The following is an 18917-nucleotide window of genomic DNA, read 5'->3' on the forward strand; positions in this document are numbered from 1 at the left end:
GTCAAATTATATAACATCAAAGGCAGCACCACCAAAGAAGTTTGACATCCCTTCTATATTTTTCACTCAGTGAGGTTAAAAAAAAATAGATTTGAACTGTGAGACACTGCTGAGAAGTTGCAAGAAGATACAAGAAACCAGACAAAAAGTGCAAATGGTTCTCAGATGAAACCATCAGAAAGCAAAGAAAATCAGTCAAAGCATCAGGCAAACTCAAAATGTGGATTTCCAAAGAGCAGCAAGGAAAGACAACGAAGTTTATTGGGACTAGTGTTGCAAACAGCTAGGAAGAGTCACATCAGGAATGCATTTGTGCAAGTCAAAAGGATCCCAATAGCATTTACTGCTTGTAATAGCATCATCAAAAACAAACATGAGAAAGAACTTTTTGACCAACAAGGTGGGAGAATCAGGGGTCGTATTCACTTACCTTCGCTACTGGTTTGCAAATGTGAGCACAGAGGGTAAAAAATGGGACGTGATGACGTCTGGGCGGGTGGGTGAAGCCTCCCGCCGCTGCTGCTACCGGATCACGCAATCCGGATAGAGCCGGCTGAATTTCACCACTGGTGAGAATATAGAGAACAGCTGTATGCCAGCAACAAAGAGGCCCAGTTTCCAAAGGATGATGAGGAAAAGGAAGCAGAAATAGAATCAGTCATCCTTCAGGAAGATATTATGTGAGCAATGAGCCAACTGCCAAACAACAATACGTGAGGGGTTGATACCCACCTCTGCAGAATTGCTGAGGCCTATACCCCCCACAACCATCAAAACTTGGTGCCAGAAAATTTGAAAAACGAACAGTGCCAAAAGATGATTCCTCCAAGGATTGCTCCAATTATTGCATAATTTCCCTCATTCCTCATACTAGTAAGATTTTTCTTAAAATCATACAATAATGTCTGGTGAGGATTAACCATACTGGAAATTCCCACTGAATCATAGAAAAATCTCAAGAATATCAAAAGAACATCTACAACTGCTCTATTGACTACAAGAAAACATTTCATTGGATTGATCATAACAGGCTGGGGACAGCCCTAGTAGACCTGGGGATCTCAATAGGTCTGGTCAAGTTGGTACGGCTGCTATTCACAAATCAAGAAGCCATTATGCAAATACCACATGGGAACATTGATTGTTTGAAGATACTGTACATAAAGGAGTGCAGCAAAACTGCATTCTTTAAACTTCCTTATTCATGTATGTATTAACTCATTCTTTGCATCGGTCTTAATGTAAAAAGAAACAATAATCCAGCCTACCAAAAACATAACTGTAAAAGAAGACTAGAAATAAAAGTTAAAATAAGCAAAAAAAAAAAAAAATGGTAAGAGAACACCTATCTGATCTTGATGAATACAAATAACCAGGACCTGATGGATTACATCCTAGAGTTCTAAAGGAATTGGCAGATGTCATCTCAGAACCACTGTACCACATCTTCCAAAAATCCTGGTAGCACCAGGGAACTACCAGAGGACTGGAAAAGAACTGATGTGGTTCCCAGCTTCAAAAAAAGGGGAAAAAAAATAGATCCAGGAAACTACAGACCAATCAGCCTAACATCAATACCCGGGAAATACTGGAAAAGATAATAATAATAATAATAATAATAATAATAATAATAATAATAATAATAATAATAATAAAAAACCAGATCTGCCAACATCTAGAAATGAGTAAAGTAATAACTAGAAGTCAGCATGAGTTTGTTAAAAAGGAATATCAACAGTCTTTGGTATGCTGATAACACAACCTTCTGAATGAAAATGTCAAAATAACAACGGTGTTCATTTGACAGTGAAGAGATCGAAGGCACACAAGAATTCATTCTCCTAGGAACACAAATTGATTAATACAATAATTACAGTCCAGAAATAAAAGTGTTGAATTGCACTGAATCACACAACAATGATAAGCATGAATTGTGTATAGAAAAGCAAGACCACCAATCTGGCAAGGAAGTGCAGATTAGTCTGCACTATCATATTTCCTACAGTTATCTGTTGTTGCGTAAGTCGGAAAAACTAAACAGGAGAAAAATTGACATATTTGACCTGTAGTATTACAGAAGTCTTCTGTACATTCCTTGGATAACAAAGGTGAAAAACAAGCAAGGGCTGGAGCATATAAACCAGATTGCTAGAAGACAAAACCACAAAATTCCACCTTATTTCAGCCATTTTATGCAATCACAGGAAAGGCAATTATGCTGAGTGACCAGCAGTAAAAGGAAATGAGGTCACTCAAATCCACAAAGACTAGACAACATCAAAACTGACACCAGACAGAGCATAAAACAACATAAAACAACAACTATATAGGATTGAAAAATATGGAGATGATCCAAAAACTTGTTGAGAATTGGACCTGATAGAACAGATATTATCGTCATTATCAATCGTCTGTAATTCTATCCTGTCATCCTAAGAATGCTACAGAAATCTACTAGATTTGGTTTTCAGTATATTTTCTTTTGTGTCATTCATTAACTAGTCTTTTCTTATAAAATATGTATCATTATTTAGATTTTAAAAATCAGTTTAATCCACCACTCTCTCTTCTGTAACACTGATCCATCTCCCAATAAGAAAGATTTGAGAACAGCAGCTTTCTCTTTGTGAGTATCCCCATCAATTGATACTGAGAAGAATGCACTTCTGATCCTAGAAATAATTAAATGCCATCATGATTAATAGCCATTGATAACTTTACCTGCAAAGATGTTATCAAAGTTTCTAAAATCCTTCAAATTGATAGTCATTGGTATAACCTGCAAAAATGACTTTTGTATAATTTATTACATACTGTACTATATGAAATGTCTGTCTTGAATCTCCCATTATTTTGCTTCATTATATTATTCTGGGTTTTATTAGCTCTCTCCCTCTGTCCCTCCTTCCCTTTCTCTCGCACCCACCCCCTTCTCTCTCTCTCTCGATGGATGGATGGATGAATGGATGGATGAAATAGCAGAATATATCACCTTACTCAGTTTATTAGGGATGAGAGAATAAGAAAGACTACATTAATATCAGAATGCTGACTTCCTTTTCCTTCTGGTCTAATAAACTGAGTTTATATCAGTTAGATGGCAATTGGAATGTACAATAAACTTTAGCATTAAGCACCGATGGCAGAGTCATTGTGGAATGTACCTGTCAAGAATATGTAAACCTTCTCTTCTTACTCCTCTTCCAGACATATTTGCAGCTACTTGTCATTCATGGGCTTTGTATATTGACATTTCTACCCCATCCCAATGTCCCCACCCCCAAAGAATGTGAATGAAACAGTGCTTATAATTGAACAGATGAACAAGTATGTAAAAGATGGGTATGAAACGGGTGAAATCCAGCAGGTTCTGGAGAACCAGTAGCAGAAATTTTGAGCAGTTTGGAGAACCAGTAGCAGAAATTTTGAGTAGTTCAGAGAACCGGCAAATACCACCTCTGGCTGGCCCCAGAGTGAAGTAGGAATGGAGATTTTGCAATATCCTTCACCCAGGAGTGGGGAGGGAATGGGGATTTTGCAGTATCCTTCCCCTGGATTGGGGTGGGAATGGAGATTTTGCAGTATCCTTCCCCTGCCAGGGGGGAAGCCACACCCACACCCACCAAGCCACACCATGCCCACCAAGCCACGCCCGCAGAACTGGTAATAAAAATTTTTGAATTTCACCACTGGTATGAAACTCTTAATTTTCTGAATTGTTTCAAAAACAATAGGCTGAGTCAGGACCTTATTTAACTGTTATACTTTTCATTTTCCACCCAATCTTCATATTCTCATTTAGGATATGTGCTATCATTATAGCTTTTCTAAAGTTTCAATATATAAATATAAAATAAAATTTACTCATGTGTGTGGATGTGTATATATTTGGATAATCTTCAGTGGACTAACCTCCTTCTATTTTTAGTATATTTTTTTTGCTTGCAACAATGAGAAGGACATGAGAAGAAATCAAGAATTTATGTAAATTGAACATTGGCTACAACTCAAAGAGCTTGGAGAGACAACTTGAACTCAATCATTATGTAGTCTGACCTTTGCCCAAACTCAACATCTAGGCCATGATAATAGGAGCACGCAAATCATAGAGTTACATGGATCACCTTACTATTTGGACATATGATAACTCCTTCAGTCCTCCAAGTGGGACTGAGACCTAAATATCTGAGTCCATAGAAAATACTTAGTTGCTTCTTTACTCTCTTTACGGCTCCAAATCCATTATTTACAGCACCTGCATAAGAGGTTCTTTCAGAACTCTCAAACATAATGAACATACTGGGAAGCAAAACCATAACAACACTGGCATGGAAGAAGCAAACACGAAATAAAATGCACCACACATGCTAATATAGTGCTAAAGACAGTGGTAAAATACTTTTATAATTAGGTTTGTCAACCAACAGCTAACTTTTATTCATAACAAGGCAAGTAGCTCAGTTTCTGCAGAGAGTAGGTGTGAAAATTGATGCGGCAATTCTAAAGCCAAATCCAAGCCATTTGTTTTGAATTTTGGAAAGACCAAAGGTGGTAGATTTTTTTCTTAAGTCTGCCATTAATAGTCCCAACACAATTTTGAATAAGCACCTGGGAAAAGATTTCACTCAAGATACTTCTATGTGGCATATTATTCTTAAGTGAGTAGAAACCTCCTCTTTCATCTGTACTATATATTTTGATGAAATTGGATGGCTTACTCAGCAACATTTGCCACCTAACTTAAATAGCGTTGTTCTTTCTTTCAAAATATGACAATATTTAAATTATAACAGGAAGACATTCACAACATAATACCTTTCATTTTCGTGGAGCAGCTCACCTCCCTTTTTCCAAATAGTTGTCGCTTTAGGGGAAGCTTTTGGGTTGCACTCAAAATGAGCTGTGCTGCCCTTTAGAAGCTGAATCAATTTCTTCACTGGGCTTTTAGAAAAGTCAGGAGCAGAAGCTAGCAGCAGAAGAAACACATTAACTATGAAACACAACTTCTCCAGCATGTCCTCAGTGAGTTCCACAATTCATGTTACTTTTTTTTTCTTTTTCGTTAACCATTGAAGAATATGAAATTCTCATTCTAGTTCAGCCAAAATAGCACTGAAACAGAAATTGTACATCAAAATGCCACTGAATTAAACTGGGATTAAGCAAAGGCTTTACTTTCAGTTCACCGATTGTAAGAAGACTCCAAAGACCTACATTTTCCAGCATTTGTCTTTTTACAGTGGCCAATTTCTCCCTCGCTGTGACTTTCCAACAATTGGTATTGATTTGATACCCATTTGCCTGGCTGAATTCACAATATTTAATACAATATGATATTAAAACATTGCATTAGTGGTAACAATAGGCCCCAAACACTTCCTTTGCTTTCAGTGAGTCTCTCTGCCCCAACTTTATTTTTATAAATGCAGGTTGCTGACATGCTGTAAAAGAAAGCAAAGACATCTCACATCATATTTATTTGCAGTAATGTCTTTGTATTCCATGAAAATCCTGATGAGATGGTACAAAGTATCTTGAGAAACTATTTTACCTTATGGTAAATAAGCATTATGTGACTGGTCATGACCACTCTACCAGCCATTTTTCCCACGGCAGGCATTTAAAGTACAACCACCATTTTGTGAAAGTACTGCTACCCCTCCCCCAATAAATAAGCCAATGAACCTTGTTTTGACATAGGATGATGGAAAGAAATATCCTAAAGTGATTTGGCACTAGTTTTAGAAGTAGTCAGGAAAAAGGCATTAACTGAACTGAATCAAACTCAAGTCAGAGTTCAGATTTCAATTGCAGGGGTTTATTTCAAGAAAATATTAGTAAATTATTAGTGGTGCTAATGATGAAGCATTGTCACATTTTCTCATTACCACATGTTCTCATAACATGTTTTTTTATACATAACTAAAAGCTGTTTTGCTATGTTTGGAAACAGGTTTTCAGAAAATATACAGGGGAAGAACAGATGTAAGATTAGATTAGAGCTCTTCCATAAATTGATTTTTCAGGAACTATAACAAAATTGCAGTTTAATAATTTATTGTGAAAACTGTCCTAGAGATAGAAGAAGAGTAGCAAAATACTACTCAGTCTCAGTCAGGAGACTGCTTGGTGATATCTTTGACTTTGGGGAAGGAGACAGGGAGAAGATGGAAGACTTAAGGGAGAGAAAGAGAAGAGAAATAATGTTTTTCTTTCCTTATGCTCTGTTTAAAATATTCAAAGGACTATGGGGGATAATGTTAGCAAAAATGCAAAAACAACATGTAAATATATTTTCACTGACAAATGTCCTTCAGGTGGAGCTTGACTATAGATATCTTCATTGAGACACTCAAATAAATATTTTTTTTCTGGCAGGAAAATTTCCCAGTCTAGCCAAATTTCTGCTACTTCCTTTCATTAACTAGGTCCAATTCTACTCTGAGATCAGCCACAATTGGGAAGGCACTGCCAGTTAGCTGGTTTCATTGGCTACTGTAAGACTTTATATTATAGAATGGAGATGTGGAATAGAGTGAAAATGAGTTTCTTCCAACAAGACTTGTACTTGAATCACATGAAGTTCAGCAAGAAAGAATGGGTCTGGAACATTATAATTTTAGCTGGACAAATTGGTCTGTTTGCTTGCAAGAAAACAAGCAAGCTCAGAGAGCACAAAGGACCCTTCTGAACACACACACTATCTATCTATCTATCTATCTATCTATCTATCTATCTATCTATCTATCTATCTATCTATCTATCACATTTCTATGCCAATATAGATCATAAAGTTCTTTAGAGCTTGCAATAAATCAATGTAAAAACTTTAAATAACGTGTCAAAATTAAAATTAAAATTCAGGTATCCAGATTAAAAATGAACAAATTCCTGGAAGATGTTGAGTTCAAAAATGTAAATAAAATAAATAAATAAAAGTTGCATTTTACTACATAAAAATGAATTAAGCCTACTGTATGTTATAGATAAAATTTAAAACAATTCTTAGAAAAGATACTTAGTATTTCACAACTATTTCTAGTCGCCCAAAAGTGTTGCCGCTATACTCATTCAATGACTTAGGAGTTTTCTTTTATTCATCTATTTCCAAATAATACTACTATTGGAGAACTTTTCAGGAGATTTTGTCCAGCTTTGTTAGATACATTTTAGTCTGCCTTTCTGCTAAAAAAAAAGAAGAGAACCTTAGATGTTTGAAGATTAACATGGTAGAAGAATGATCACTGGCACAAGATTGGACAGAGTCAAATGACTCCTTAATTTCATTCAAAATTCAGTTTCACTGGCCAATCTAGATTTCAACAATCCATATAAATTATATTAAGAGTTAAATTGTCAGAAATTGATTTGGGCATCAAAACTGGTAACTGTGCAATCAATGGTCTAATTAATAGCTTTGTTCAGATTTGTATTTATATGCTATTAACTACCTTAACACTATTATTTTACTGTTATGGTATATCCCCTATTCTGCTAATCACATAAGCAGTTATGTATGTGGGAGCAGATCAAGGCAATTCACTGAGGAATGGATGCATGAATGCACAACACCCAAAGAGGCCAATATGGCTCCTTAACTGAAAGGATACGCAATATGGCTTCTAAACTCGTATTTAAGAAACAATATAAAAAATGCAAAACTGGTTACTAAAATGCAAGGCTGGTTACTATTTGAACATAGCAAAGGTTTGCCAATTATCCTCTGCATGAGGATAAAACCTTGTCATTTGTTCTAAAAGCAAACTAGGATAGTTAGTCCTCGACTTACGACCACAAATGAGCCCAAAATTTCTGTTGCTGAGAGAGATAGTTGTTACGTGACTTTCGCCCCAGTTTATGATCTTTCTTGCCAAAGTTGTTAAATGAATCACTGCAGTTCTTAAGTTAGTAACATGGTTTTTAAGTGAATCTGGTTTCCCTATTGACTTTGCTTGTCAGAAGTTTGCAAAAGAAGATCACATGATCCCGGGGCACTGCAACCATCATAAATATGAATCAGTTGCTAAGTGTCCAAATTTTAATCACGTGACCACAATGATTAAATGCAATGGTGATAAATGGTCATAGGTCACTTTTATCAGTGCCGCTGTAACTTCAAATAGTCACTAAATAAACTGTTATAAGTAGAGAACTACCTATATCACCTTCATAACTAATAATGGGTCCTTGCACCTACATTATCAAGAAAAAAGTCAGAGAAACTTAACTGTCATTTTCCAATGACATTGCATTCTCAAGAATACCAAAGTTACAATGCAGAAGGTCAGTGCCATGAAGTAATATGCTGAGCCAATGTTGCTTCCCAATTGTGTGATTAGTTTTAATCACTGGGCTGGTATCCAAGCTTTGTGTCTCTTCTTCCCATAATTAATAATTTATCTTGGTGTCCTTGTTTTAAATCAATGAATGATTGAGCTATAAAATATAGCTCTTTCTTCTTTACCCTCCACCACATCTCTCAGATACAATTGAGAAAATTACACAGAAATGCTGATAAATTGAGTTGTGTGAAAACATTTTTGCTAAATTTTCAAGATGGTGTAGAAAAACATGACAGCTACTGCAGCAGGAGGAAAAATATCTGATGAATAACAACAACACAGAAAGCAAAGTTGTGACTTACCTACAACTCGGAGATTGGCACTGGCATATATTGTACCATGTTTGTTCTCTGCTATACACTGGTACATGCCAGAATCTGTCAAGTTTAAGTTTGTTATAGTCAAAGCTCCATTTTCAATTTGTATTCTTCCCTGGATAGTAAAAGCAAAACATTAAAAAGGAATATATTTACGTGACTGAAGAAACAGATAAGCGAGGGTGTTTTGGCTGCACAGCAGTATCTCATGCCTTCATTAAACTTCATTTGAAGAATTCATACATAGCTTAACTGATGTTTAAGACAACTCTGGAATTTCCATGCATTGACCAAAGTGAGTGATATGCTAATAATGGTTTTTATGACAGACAAAGCTTTATAGAGCTTTGCAGTAGATATAAGCATTGGACTGAAACATCAGCTTTGAAAATCCTATTTCAAATTCTGAAAGGATTGAGTTGGATTTGCTTGTCAGTGAGGTCTATTCCTAACAATCCTGGAATCAACTTACTTTAATTTTGGGGCTTACAAGCTTGTCTACTGCAAAATGCTTTTACATGGGAGGAAAAAAAGTAGGTTCCCCCCCCCCTTGAAAATGACAACTCATTTTGAGGTCTAATTCTTGCTCGGCTTATATATTTGAATCTTTTTTGTTCTCTGTAGTCTTTCATACATACTTATATACTCATATATACTCACATAGACAAATACTTGTCAAGCTTTCTACCTAATATACAATTTCTTTGGGATAAAATTGTGATTGGTTGATGTTGAAGTATCTGCTTTGTATAACTGAACATTCCTAAGAACATAGAATTGATGTGATCAATGATAGTGAAGCACGTTTGACAATTTTAACTGAAAAGAGATTTATTTATAGGATGTACTGTACATTAAACGGATAGGTAAACTCTAGCAGTTTGCTGAGTACATCCTACCAGGAAGAGAGTAAAATAGCTTGTGCCCTCTATGTGCATGTCTTGGAAGAAAGGAAAAAAGGAAACGATCTAAGATTAGGGAGAACTTTGTCAGGTTTCACACAGCGAGAGTAAGTAATAACTGATCTTGGCAATAAGAGTGCTTCACTTTAAAGTTTAATTGTAGCAACATAAAAGTAGGTAACTCCAAGGATGTTCTATCATTACTGTCCTTGAGAAGAGATAGCTTGAATAAATAATCTATACCTCCCATAGAAGGTCAGTTTTCTGAAGAACCCTGAGGAATGAACCTGATTAACTCTTTCAGTACCTTGACAGATACCTGAACAAGTCAGTATTCTAAAAAAGCTACATCAGGGGTGTCAAACTTGCGGCGTCACGGCAGTGTCACGTGGCATATCACAACTTTCCCCCCCTTCGCCAAACCTGGTGTGGATGTGGCCAGTGCATGACGCATCCGGCCTGCGGGCCACGAGTTTGCCAGCCCTGAGCTAAATGATATGAAGAGAATTTATTAGCAACAACATGTAAAGTTGTTAGACCTTTAATAGAGCTGGTCACCCCAACTGCCCAAGAAAATACAGCCTATTTTGAGAAACAATTTGGTGATTCATCCCCTATTTTAACATGGAATATAGACATGGAAAAGAGAGCAAAGAGTCCTTGGGAGTGGTTTCCATCTTATTCCCTCTACTCCTTGATAAAACACCACAGCATGCAGAAAATGTAAGTGACAGAAACAAAATAGAGGCTGACAGATAAAAGGAAGTAAGCTGCGGCCCAAATCTTGGTGAGTTACTAATTGAGGAGGACTTTGGAATAGGAAGAGTTATAAAAACATCACCCTTAGCTCAACACTTCACTTCAGATGTAGATACTATTCTGAGTTGTCAACCTGAAAAAATATCCAACCAAGTTTCTGCTCACCTCAAAACCCACTGGAGCTTATGCAACATTAAGGCAGTGATGAAGGTAAACATATTACAAACCTGTGTGGGTTTTTTTGACCCTGAAGGAATTTTGGATAGCGCCACTCTAGTTGAATAATTGAAAAACATGTTTTTTTAACCCAAAATTCCAGTACCTTTTCAATCACCCCAGTAACATTAAGTAGTAACTTTGAATATCACTGGCTGGAAGAACAGAGTAACAGATTGGGATATAACGAAGCTCCTCTCTAACTTTGACTTCATAGCCGTCAAAGGTACATGGATGACTACAGATGTGGAAAAGATCCATTTACTAGGCTTTAAAGCCTGGATTATTCCTGAAAGAAAACATAAGACTAAAGGGTGTATTTATCTGAATGCTGATTCCTTCTATTTCATATAAAGGTGATATATTTATCTAAATATTGATTCCTTGTATTTAGCACATACACATTTTATTACTATATTTTCTTTTATCTACTTTATCCTGGATTTAGATCCTGTATTTTATTTTTATTTGATTTGATATAGTCATAAGACTACTTATTTATTTTTAAAAAGTCTAAGTAATTGATTGTTGTTAACAATCAAACAATTGATTGTTTATTGCTAAACGTTCTATAACTTACACAAGAAGATACCTACAAATATTTTATATGATTTGGTAGTCTATAACATACTACCACGATAGGGTTTTTTTGGGTTGTTGTTGTTGTTTTACTTTCATTTACTTTTGCCCAAACACTTTTGTCTGAATTTATTATGCAGTAACCTAGCAGCAAATAAAATATTTCAGATCTGTTCACTCAGTGATAATATTTATGCTGTTCAGTGCAAGAAAAAAGAAAGATAAGTAACAGAAAGAAAACAAACATTTTGATGTGTTTTTTGTTATTTTCATCATTTGGGAAGAAGTGGGCCGAATGTAAATATTTAAAGGGACTGAAATGGGCCCTTTTGGACAGACAGAGACTAGAATACAAATACTCCAGCTAGAAAGAATAAAAAGTACACAGAATGTCTGATTTTTGAGAAAACTGGCTTGATTTAGAAGGATGATTCAGTCAAATCTCCTTTTGATTAACTCATTTTCTTAAGCTTTACACATCTGTAGTATATATACTGTATTGTTTAAAGGCAGCCCAAGTCAAAATATTGGTTAAAGCTAATTCTAGCAGAGCAACCTCCATCCCCCAGATATCACATACTGTAGTCCCTGTATATCTCCTATGAAGTACTGCATTTCTTTATCAAGGTTCCCACTCTACCCATTTTCAAAGCACTGATCCCATTCCCTAGACTACACCCCTCTTATTTCTGATCATTAGTTGCCTAGAGAAATCAACTTTTCCAAAGTTTATTCTTGACATATATTTTATATAAAAAAAATGTTACCTATATAAAGGTTATTTTAAAGAAGTTGATGAAAAACAACTATATCGATTGGAATTTTTAACTAATCTATAGCAACTAAAGGGGTGGCACAATGGATCAGAGATTAAGACAAGGTTCGAATGCCGAGTATGGTGTGACAGGGTGAGCTCCAAATTCTCTCCCTACCATGTTTCCCCAAAAATAAGATCCCCTGATAATAAGCCCAATACAGCTTTTGAGCGCATGCGCTAAATTAAGCCTCCCCCCAAAAATAAGCCCTCCCCAAAAATATTTAAACGCAGAACTAGAAATCAGGTAAGACGGCAAGAGGAGCCCCATCTTGTTCCATGTGCCCCAAAATAATAAGACCTCCCTGAAAATAAGGCCAAGCGCTCATTTCAGGGTTCAAAAAAATATAAGACAGGATCTTATTTTTGGGGAAACACAGTAGCTCCTGCCAATCTAGCAGTTCAAAAGCATACAAATACGAGTAGATAAACAGGGACTTCTTCGGTAGGGTAACAATCCTCCATGATATCATGCTAGCCATTTGACTGCAGAAACATCTTCAGACAGTACTGTCTCAATGGTCCTTGAAACAGTGATGATCACCTCCACCCACATAGTGGGCAATGATTAGCAGAATAAAATCCGCAGGGACTCCTTTACCTCCTTAACTTTATGGCCAACAATCAAAATCAGGCATTTTAAAGTTACATAGCAGAAGGGTATGTGAAGAAATATAGTTTATAAATTGTTTCTAAATGGAGATAAAGCTAGTACCAGACTTAGTATTTAAAGTGGTTTTTGGCATTGATGTGTACGCTGGAAGCTGAATCCTCTAATGAAGAATTAAACATAATGTTCAGTGAGAAACAATATCTTACCAGTGGTTCTCATATACAAAGCCAATTCAGTATATTTCATGGGAATAGATGCTTTGATAAAACTTAACAGAAAAATGGCTGACAAAAAATTGAAGTCAATATAAAGTTTGTTTCATCCTCAAAAATTGATACTTGGAGAGCAATTGCACACAATTTCATTTCTTTTTGAAAGGAAGTAGCTTAATGATCTATTCTGGATGCCAAGACGGTTTTGACTGATCCAAGAATTTAAAGAACCATACATCATCTTTGTTGCTCTTCTCTGAGATTCTGGAAAGAGTGCAGAGAAGGGCAACAAAGATTAGGGTGCTGGAGATTAAAACATATGAATAATGGTTGCAGGAATTGGGTTTGTCTAGAGAAAAGAAGAACTAGAGGGTGACATGAAAATAGTATTCCAATATTTGAGAGGCTAGCCACAAAGAGGCTCCCACAAAGAGGGAGTCAACTTTTCTCCAAAGCACCTGAAGACAGGACAAGAAGCAATAGATGAAAACTAATCAAGGAGAGAAGCAACTTTGAACTAAGGAGAAATTTCCTGACAGTGAAAACAATTAACCAGTGGAACAACTTGCCTCCAGAATTTGTGGGTGCTCCAACATTGGAAGTTTTTAAAAAGAGATGTGCCTGGAATGGTATAGGATATTCTGCTTGAACAGGGGGTAGGTCTCTTTCAACTCTGTTATTCTGCATACAAAATGGGAGATGGATGTAACAGCCAAGTAGTTAATATCTGCAGGGAAAAAAGTAGGCTAAAGCACAAAAGGAATTTAAACTATCCAAAGAAGTTATAATAAAAGAAGAAAATTGTCACAAAAGGGGTTTGGACTTTACCCTGTAGTAAAAGAGGGAAAAGGGTGAGGGATGGGTCTGCTTCTAAGAGAAAATATTGAAATGAGGGCAGAACTGTTTGCTTCAGTTTTCTTCTCTGCAGAATCTATTATAATAAGCTTAAAAAAGTAATGTAACTAAGCAGAACAACTGAAAAACAAAGGGAGTGGCAATCCAGTGTAAGTAAATGCCAACTTAACACAGCCAACTCATCACAGTCAACTAGTCATAGCCAACTTGCCATGGCCAACTCACCATAGCCAACTCACCACAGCCAACTCACCATGGCCAATTCACCATTGGACAACTCAAGACAGCCAACTCACCATAGGACAAGACTTACATAATATTGAAGAAATGGTGGAATAGAATCATTAAAGAACAGATGCATATCTTTTGATTATTTCTGCATATGAGAAATAATGTAGGGGGAGAAATAGATTAAAGGAATTTGAACCTAAGAAATATGTAAACATACATAGAAAGGCAAAAAGGAAATAACCTGATCAGGTCTGGATATCAGTTGCCAGAGATAAAAATTACACATAGCAGGTCACAGGGAACCAATCCATCAAGTTCAGACAAATACTGAATAAGAACATTAGAATTAACAGCCATGCAGCAGGTCACATAATGGTCAATGTGTAAAGGAATGTTGACAGATGCTGCTGGCAAAGAATAAAAAGACAAGCTATATAAATTCTGTTAGAAAACCAGGAATTCATGCAATCAACTATAAAATCCAAGAGTCTAGAAGGAGCTTGCAGCTATTGTATCATAGACTTTTGTACGATCATTCAGAAATCATGGAGGATGAGCATTTTTCAGAAGACAATGGGTATAGTGCCAGAGGACTAGAGAAGGGCAAATGTTGTTCCTCTTTGCAAAAGGGGGTGGGGGGAGGACCCAGTTTGATGTAAATTGCAAACAAAATCCTGGAATACATTATTAAGCAATGAGTTTGTGAACATTTAGAATAGAATACAATTGGCTGCATGAGTTTATGAAAAATGATGCCAATCAACTCACTTTTTTGATAGTGATGAGTCTTTGATAGAGTGGTGAGGAAGAAGACCAGCAGAGCACATCTATTAACAAAAACTAGCAGTCAAAAGACAGGATGAAAAATATTTAATCTCACAATCCTGGACAGATTCAACCATAGTTTCAATGGGGAGCCTGCAACCATCCTAGACGAAGCTAAACTAAAAACACAGGGAATTCCTGGAAGCTTGGCATTCAGACAAATCGGCTATCAGTGGACACATAAAAATAAATCATATTTATATAGTATTTAAAAGAGATAATGAAAAAGTTAAGAAGGAAACAAACTAGAACACATCTTCTCCAGCAGTCAATATTCAGGGATTAATACCAGGCAAACAATCCAGCAGAAAACAATACCCTAACCAAAGAACTAGAAGAAAAGTACACCCACCCCATCAAAACTGGCAGGGCATGAAACAAACTTCACACTCACACTGATGTTACATAATTGGGTAATGAAAAATCTGCAAGCAAACAACCAAGCTCAGAGATCAATAAGGTCTCCAGAGTCATAAGTATAATTGTCCATTGGAATGAAGTGGGCATGGAGCTTCAGCAAAATATTTGACATGTTTTCAATGAGATTCTAGTAGAGAAAATACGATATGAGGCTACCTTATGAGAGTTAGTCAGACATACAATAGAACGAGTTGAACTACTATACACAATGATTAAACATAAATGATTCTGCACTGAATTGGAAGGAAATGTTGACTGGCCATTTTGCAGGCCTCCATTTTAGGCCCTGTGTTGTTCAACCCAATTATAAATAACTTGAACAAAAAGTTAAAAATATGATCATCAGTTTACAGATATTTATTTATTTATTTATTTATTTATTACATTTATATGCCATCCATCTGTCTATCTAGAGAGCCTCTGGATGGCTTACAATGGAATAAAAGCATAATATAAAAGCATTAGAATTGACAACAACTATTGTCAATTTTACGTAATACAGTGCGTTAAGGCTATTGCTTAACGCACTGTAAGCCGCCCTGAGTATCCGGAGAAGGGTGGCACATAAATCAAATTAAAAAAACAACAACAACTAAATAAAGGTTAAAAATCATGATAATGGATGGTATAGGGGTAGGCTTTTGTCTCTCACTCAACCAAGCAGCAGAGTGCACCCCCACCAGGGCACCAAGCCAACCATCAGAGCTAGATTTTAAGACCCTTTTGGAAAGCCAGAAGGGTAGAGGGAAATCACACTTCTGGTGGCAAGATGTTTAGAGGGCAGGGGCCACAGCAAAGAAGGCTCTTTTCCTAGACCCCACTAAGAATTCCTTGGCTGATGAGGTCTATAGAAAGCCTCTTCTCCTAGTGGGGAGGTTAATCCAATTGGAATGACATGGTTCCTCAGATAATCTGTTCCCATGCTATAAAGGGTTTTAAAGGTGATAACCAACACCTTGAATTGAAACCAGAAGCAAACTGTATTACAAAAATAATGGGATAGCAAGTATCAGAAGATAGTATCAAGATTCAGGAGTACGTTGAGAAACTGTAATAATGGACGGAGCTAGTAAGATGAATTTCAATGTAAATCCACATTTGGATAGAAAAAAAATTAAAGGATGACTAAAGGATGAAGTTATACTGGGCAGTAATACACACAAAAAGTATTTGAGTGACTCACAAGCTGACTATGATCCATGACTGCAACAAAGCTGCAAAAAGAGCACATGCAATGCTAGCCTTCATCAACAGTGTCAAGTAGTGTCAAGAAATCACTATCCCTCTCTATTCCTCATAAACCAAGCCACATCTAGAATACTGCATTCTGTTCTGGGCACTACATTTTTAGAAGGACACTGACAAACTGAAATATGTCCAGACAACAGCAATCAGGAAATAGCCAGTTAGGACAAACTTATAAGGAATACCTGTAATCATTGTGTGTATTTAGCCTGGAGAAAAGAAGATTGCAAAGAGACACGATGCTGCTATCAAATATTTGAAGAGGTGTCATACAGAAGACAGAGCAGAATTGTTCAGAGTAGTTTCAGAAGGCAGAGCAAAAAAGAATGAGTTTAAATTACACACACACAAAAAAAGATTTTGAATGCACTTCAGCTAAAATTTTCTAATGGTAAAAGCTATTCAACAGTGGAACAATGTCTCCCTGGGGAGCCTATGTTTCCTTTGCTTAAGATATAAACAGAGGATAGATTGACATTTGTTGAATATGTTATAGAACTACTTTCTTGTACTGACCAGTGAGTTTAGACTACATAATGTCCAAGATCACTTACAATCTTGCATTCCATAATTCTTTGAATAAAAGCAGAAGTCATGGAAAGGAGCTAAATATGTCCTTAAATACTAGCGACATAATTTTCTGAAAAAAGACATGAGAATGATACTAGTTTTGATGTATCAAATTTATCCAAAGATCATATTGTGCAGAGGTTGATCAGCTGAAGAGATTGGAGAAGGGTTATTCTGTTTATTCCTGTGTTATTCTGGAAGAGCAGCATTCTTTATTGTTGCTAGTGAACTAAACAATTTTTTAAAATTTTAATCACAGTAGAAGTGATTTACACTGTTTCAACTTGTGGATGCCCTGACATTTCTTTGTTCGTAACTTCTCAACTTTATTTCAAAATGCTAACATTTTTTTGTTGTAAAAGAGATTTATTTTATCATGCTACAAATACAGGTAAAAATATAATTAAAAAGTGCAATATCACGTAAGACTTTAATCTTAGACTTATAAACACAGGAGAAGGGACAGGGAGTTCCGATGACTCTGTAAAAGTTTTAAAACAACTCGCTATTGTTCTACATACCATGAGCACATAAATAGTTGCCTAAACAGCTATCTTGGGAATACTGTGATGTTCATGACTGATGCCAAAATGTTGGCTTAACAGATGGCCTTCTCTCTGTCTTTCCTCTTTCCCATTTATTTTTTAAAACTAAAGCTGTTTATCAATATCTCTAAATTATATCATGATAGATTTGAATGGGGTCAGTTCGATTACCACCCTGCTTAGCTCACTAATTTAATTTAAAGCATGCTGAACAAGTATTTTTTTCCCACTGCAAAAAAGTTATGGGATTTTTTTTTCATGTTACAGGTATTTTCAGAATGCACAAATCTTTCTTCAGAATGCTTTTTGGGGATTTTTTTTCAGCTTGCCTCAGTGCTGCATCTGAACAATGTTGCAACATGGCAAGAAGCAGCTGGTGTTTTTGTATTCTGTTATATATGGGAGCTTCCCTGACTGCTCATGCTTCCTGTTTTGAAAGACAGCCATGGAAGAATTCCCTTAAGATGTCTTCTTCTCTCATGCTTTAACACAGGAAGACAAATAATTTGAAAACACACTTCGGGGAAGATGAAATAATGAAAAACAAGACGTTCACATGCAAGTTTCTCAGCTTCCTTGAAAATTCCTGATTTTCCCCTCTTCAATCAAAAGGAAGATGCATAATTAAAAAAACTGCAGAAGAAATTTGCCATGGCACTGTTTTTTTATTAATAACTAGTTAATTGCCCAAAGACTGCTTGACTAGTATTACAAATTACCTTATTTAAAATTACTTGGATGAACTCAGGAAGCTACTAATGTGCAGTCAATGTAACTGTGGACAATATTTTTTTTTCAAAACAAGGTCAACAAACAAAAACACATTACCTCTAATGCTAGAGGTTCGCCATTTCTCAGCCATCTGTAGGAAGGCTTAGGTTTGCCACTTGCTCTGCACTCCCAGTATATGTTGTCCTCCACTGCAGCTTCAAAATCTTTTATCAATTGAACCCAGTGAGGCTTGGCTTTAAATAATAAAAGGGGAAATTAAGACAATTAATAAAGACAAACTATGTTTGGGAACGGGAAAAAGCAAAAACAAGTGAACACAAGAAATTCAACCAAAAATGTTCTCTAAATGTTCATCTCATAACATCGTTTGCACCATCCTGTAAACATTTTTAACATGCTGGTAAGTAAGGTAGTAATTTCACTGTCTTGCTTAACTAATATGCAAACATCCAGGAGGAGAAGGTATGGATACAGATGTACTATAGATATAAATATAGACACATGATTGAACCAAAGTTCAACATAATTTACTGCCTTTGAAATTACTATCTACTAAACTTAGTTAACCTTTAAATCACTTTGGCAGGGAATGGAACAAACATTTCATTTATAGCATGTTTTTATGTCTAATTGCTAATGCTATGGATCTTGCCACAACGAATGGAAAGTTTATAACCACAGACCTCTGCCTACATAAGGTAGTTACATACAATATCTGCAGAAATAAAAGCAAAGAAAAA

General features: G+C 36.1%; 1 protein-coding gene across 1 annotated transcript in view; it reads right to left on the reverse strand.

Annotated features, from left to right (window-relative positions):
• CNTN3 (contactin 3) overlaps positions 1-18917 on the reverse strand; it is a 126401-nt gene that overhangs the window by 43399 nt on the left and 64085 nt on the right. Inside the window, exons 6-8 of the mRNA XM_070933563.1 lie at positions 18274-18410; positions 8645-8774; positions 4816-4966 (exon numbers count right to left, since the gene is read on the reverse strand). Coding sequence (XP_070789664.1) covers positions 4816-4966; positions 8645-8774; positions 18274-18410 — 418 coding nt within the window. The remainder of the gene's footprint in view (positions 1-4815; positions 4967-8644; positions 8775-18273; positions 18411-18917) is intronic.

The sequence above is a fragment of the Pituophis catenifer genome, unplaced genomic scaffold (genome assembly GCF_029215685.1).
Source record: "Pituophis catenifer annectens isolate HBS135680 unplaced genomic scaffold, rPitCat1.0.hap2 SCAF_2, whole genome shotgun sequence".
Lineage (NCBI taxonomy): Eukaryota > Metazoa > Chordata > Lepidosauria > Squamata > Colubridae > Pituophis > Pituophis catenifer.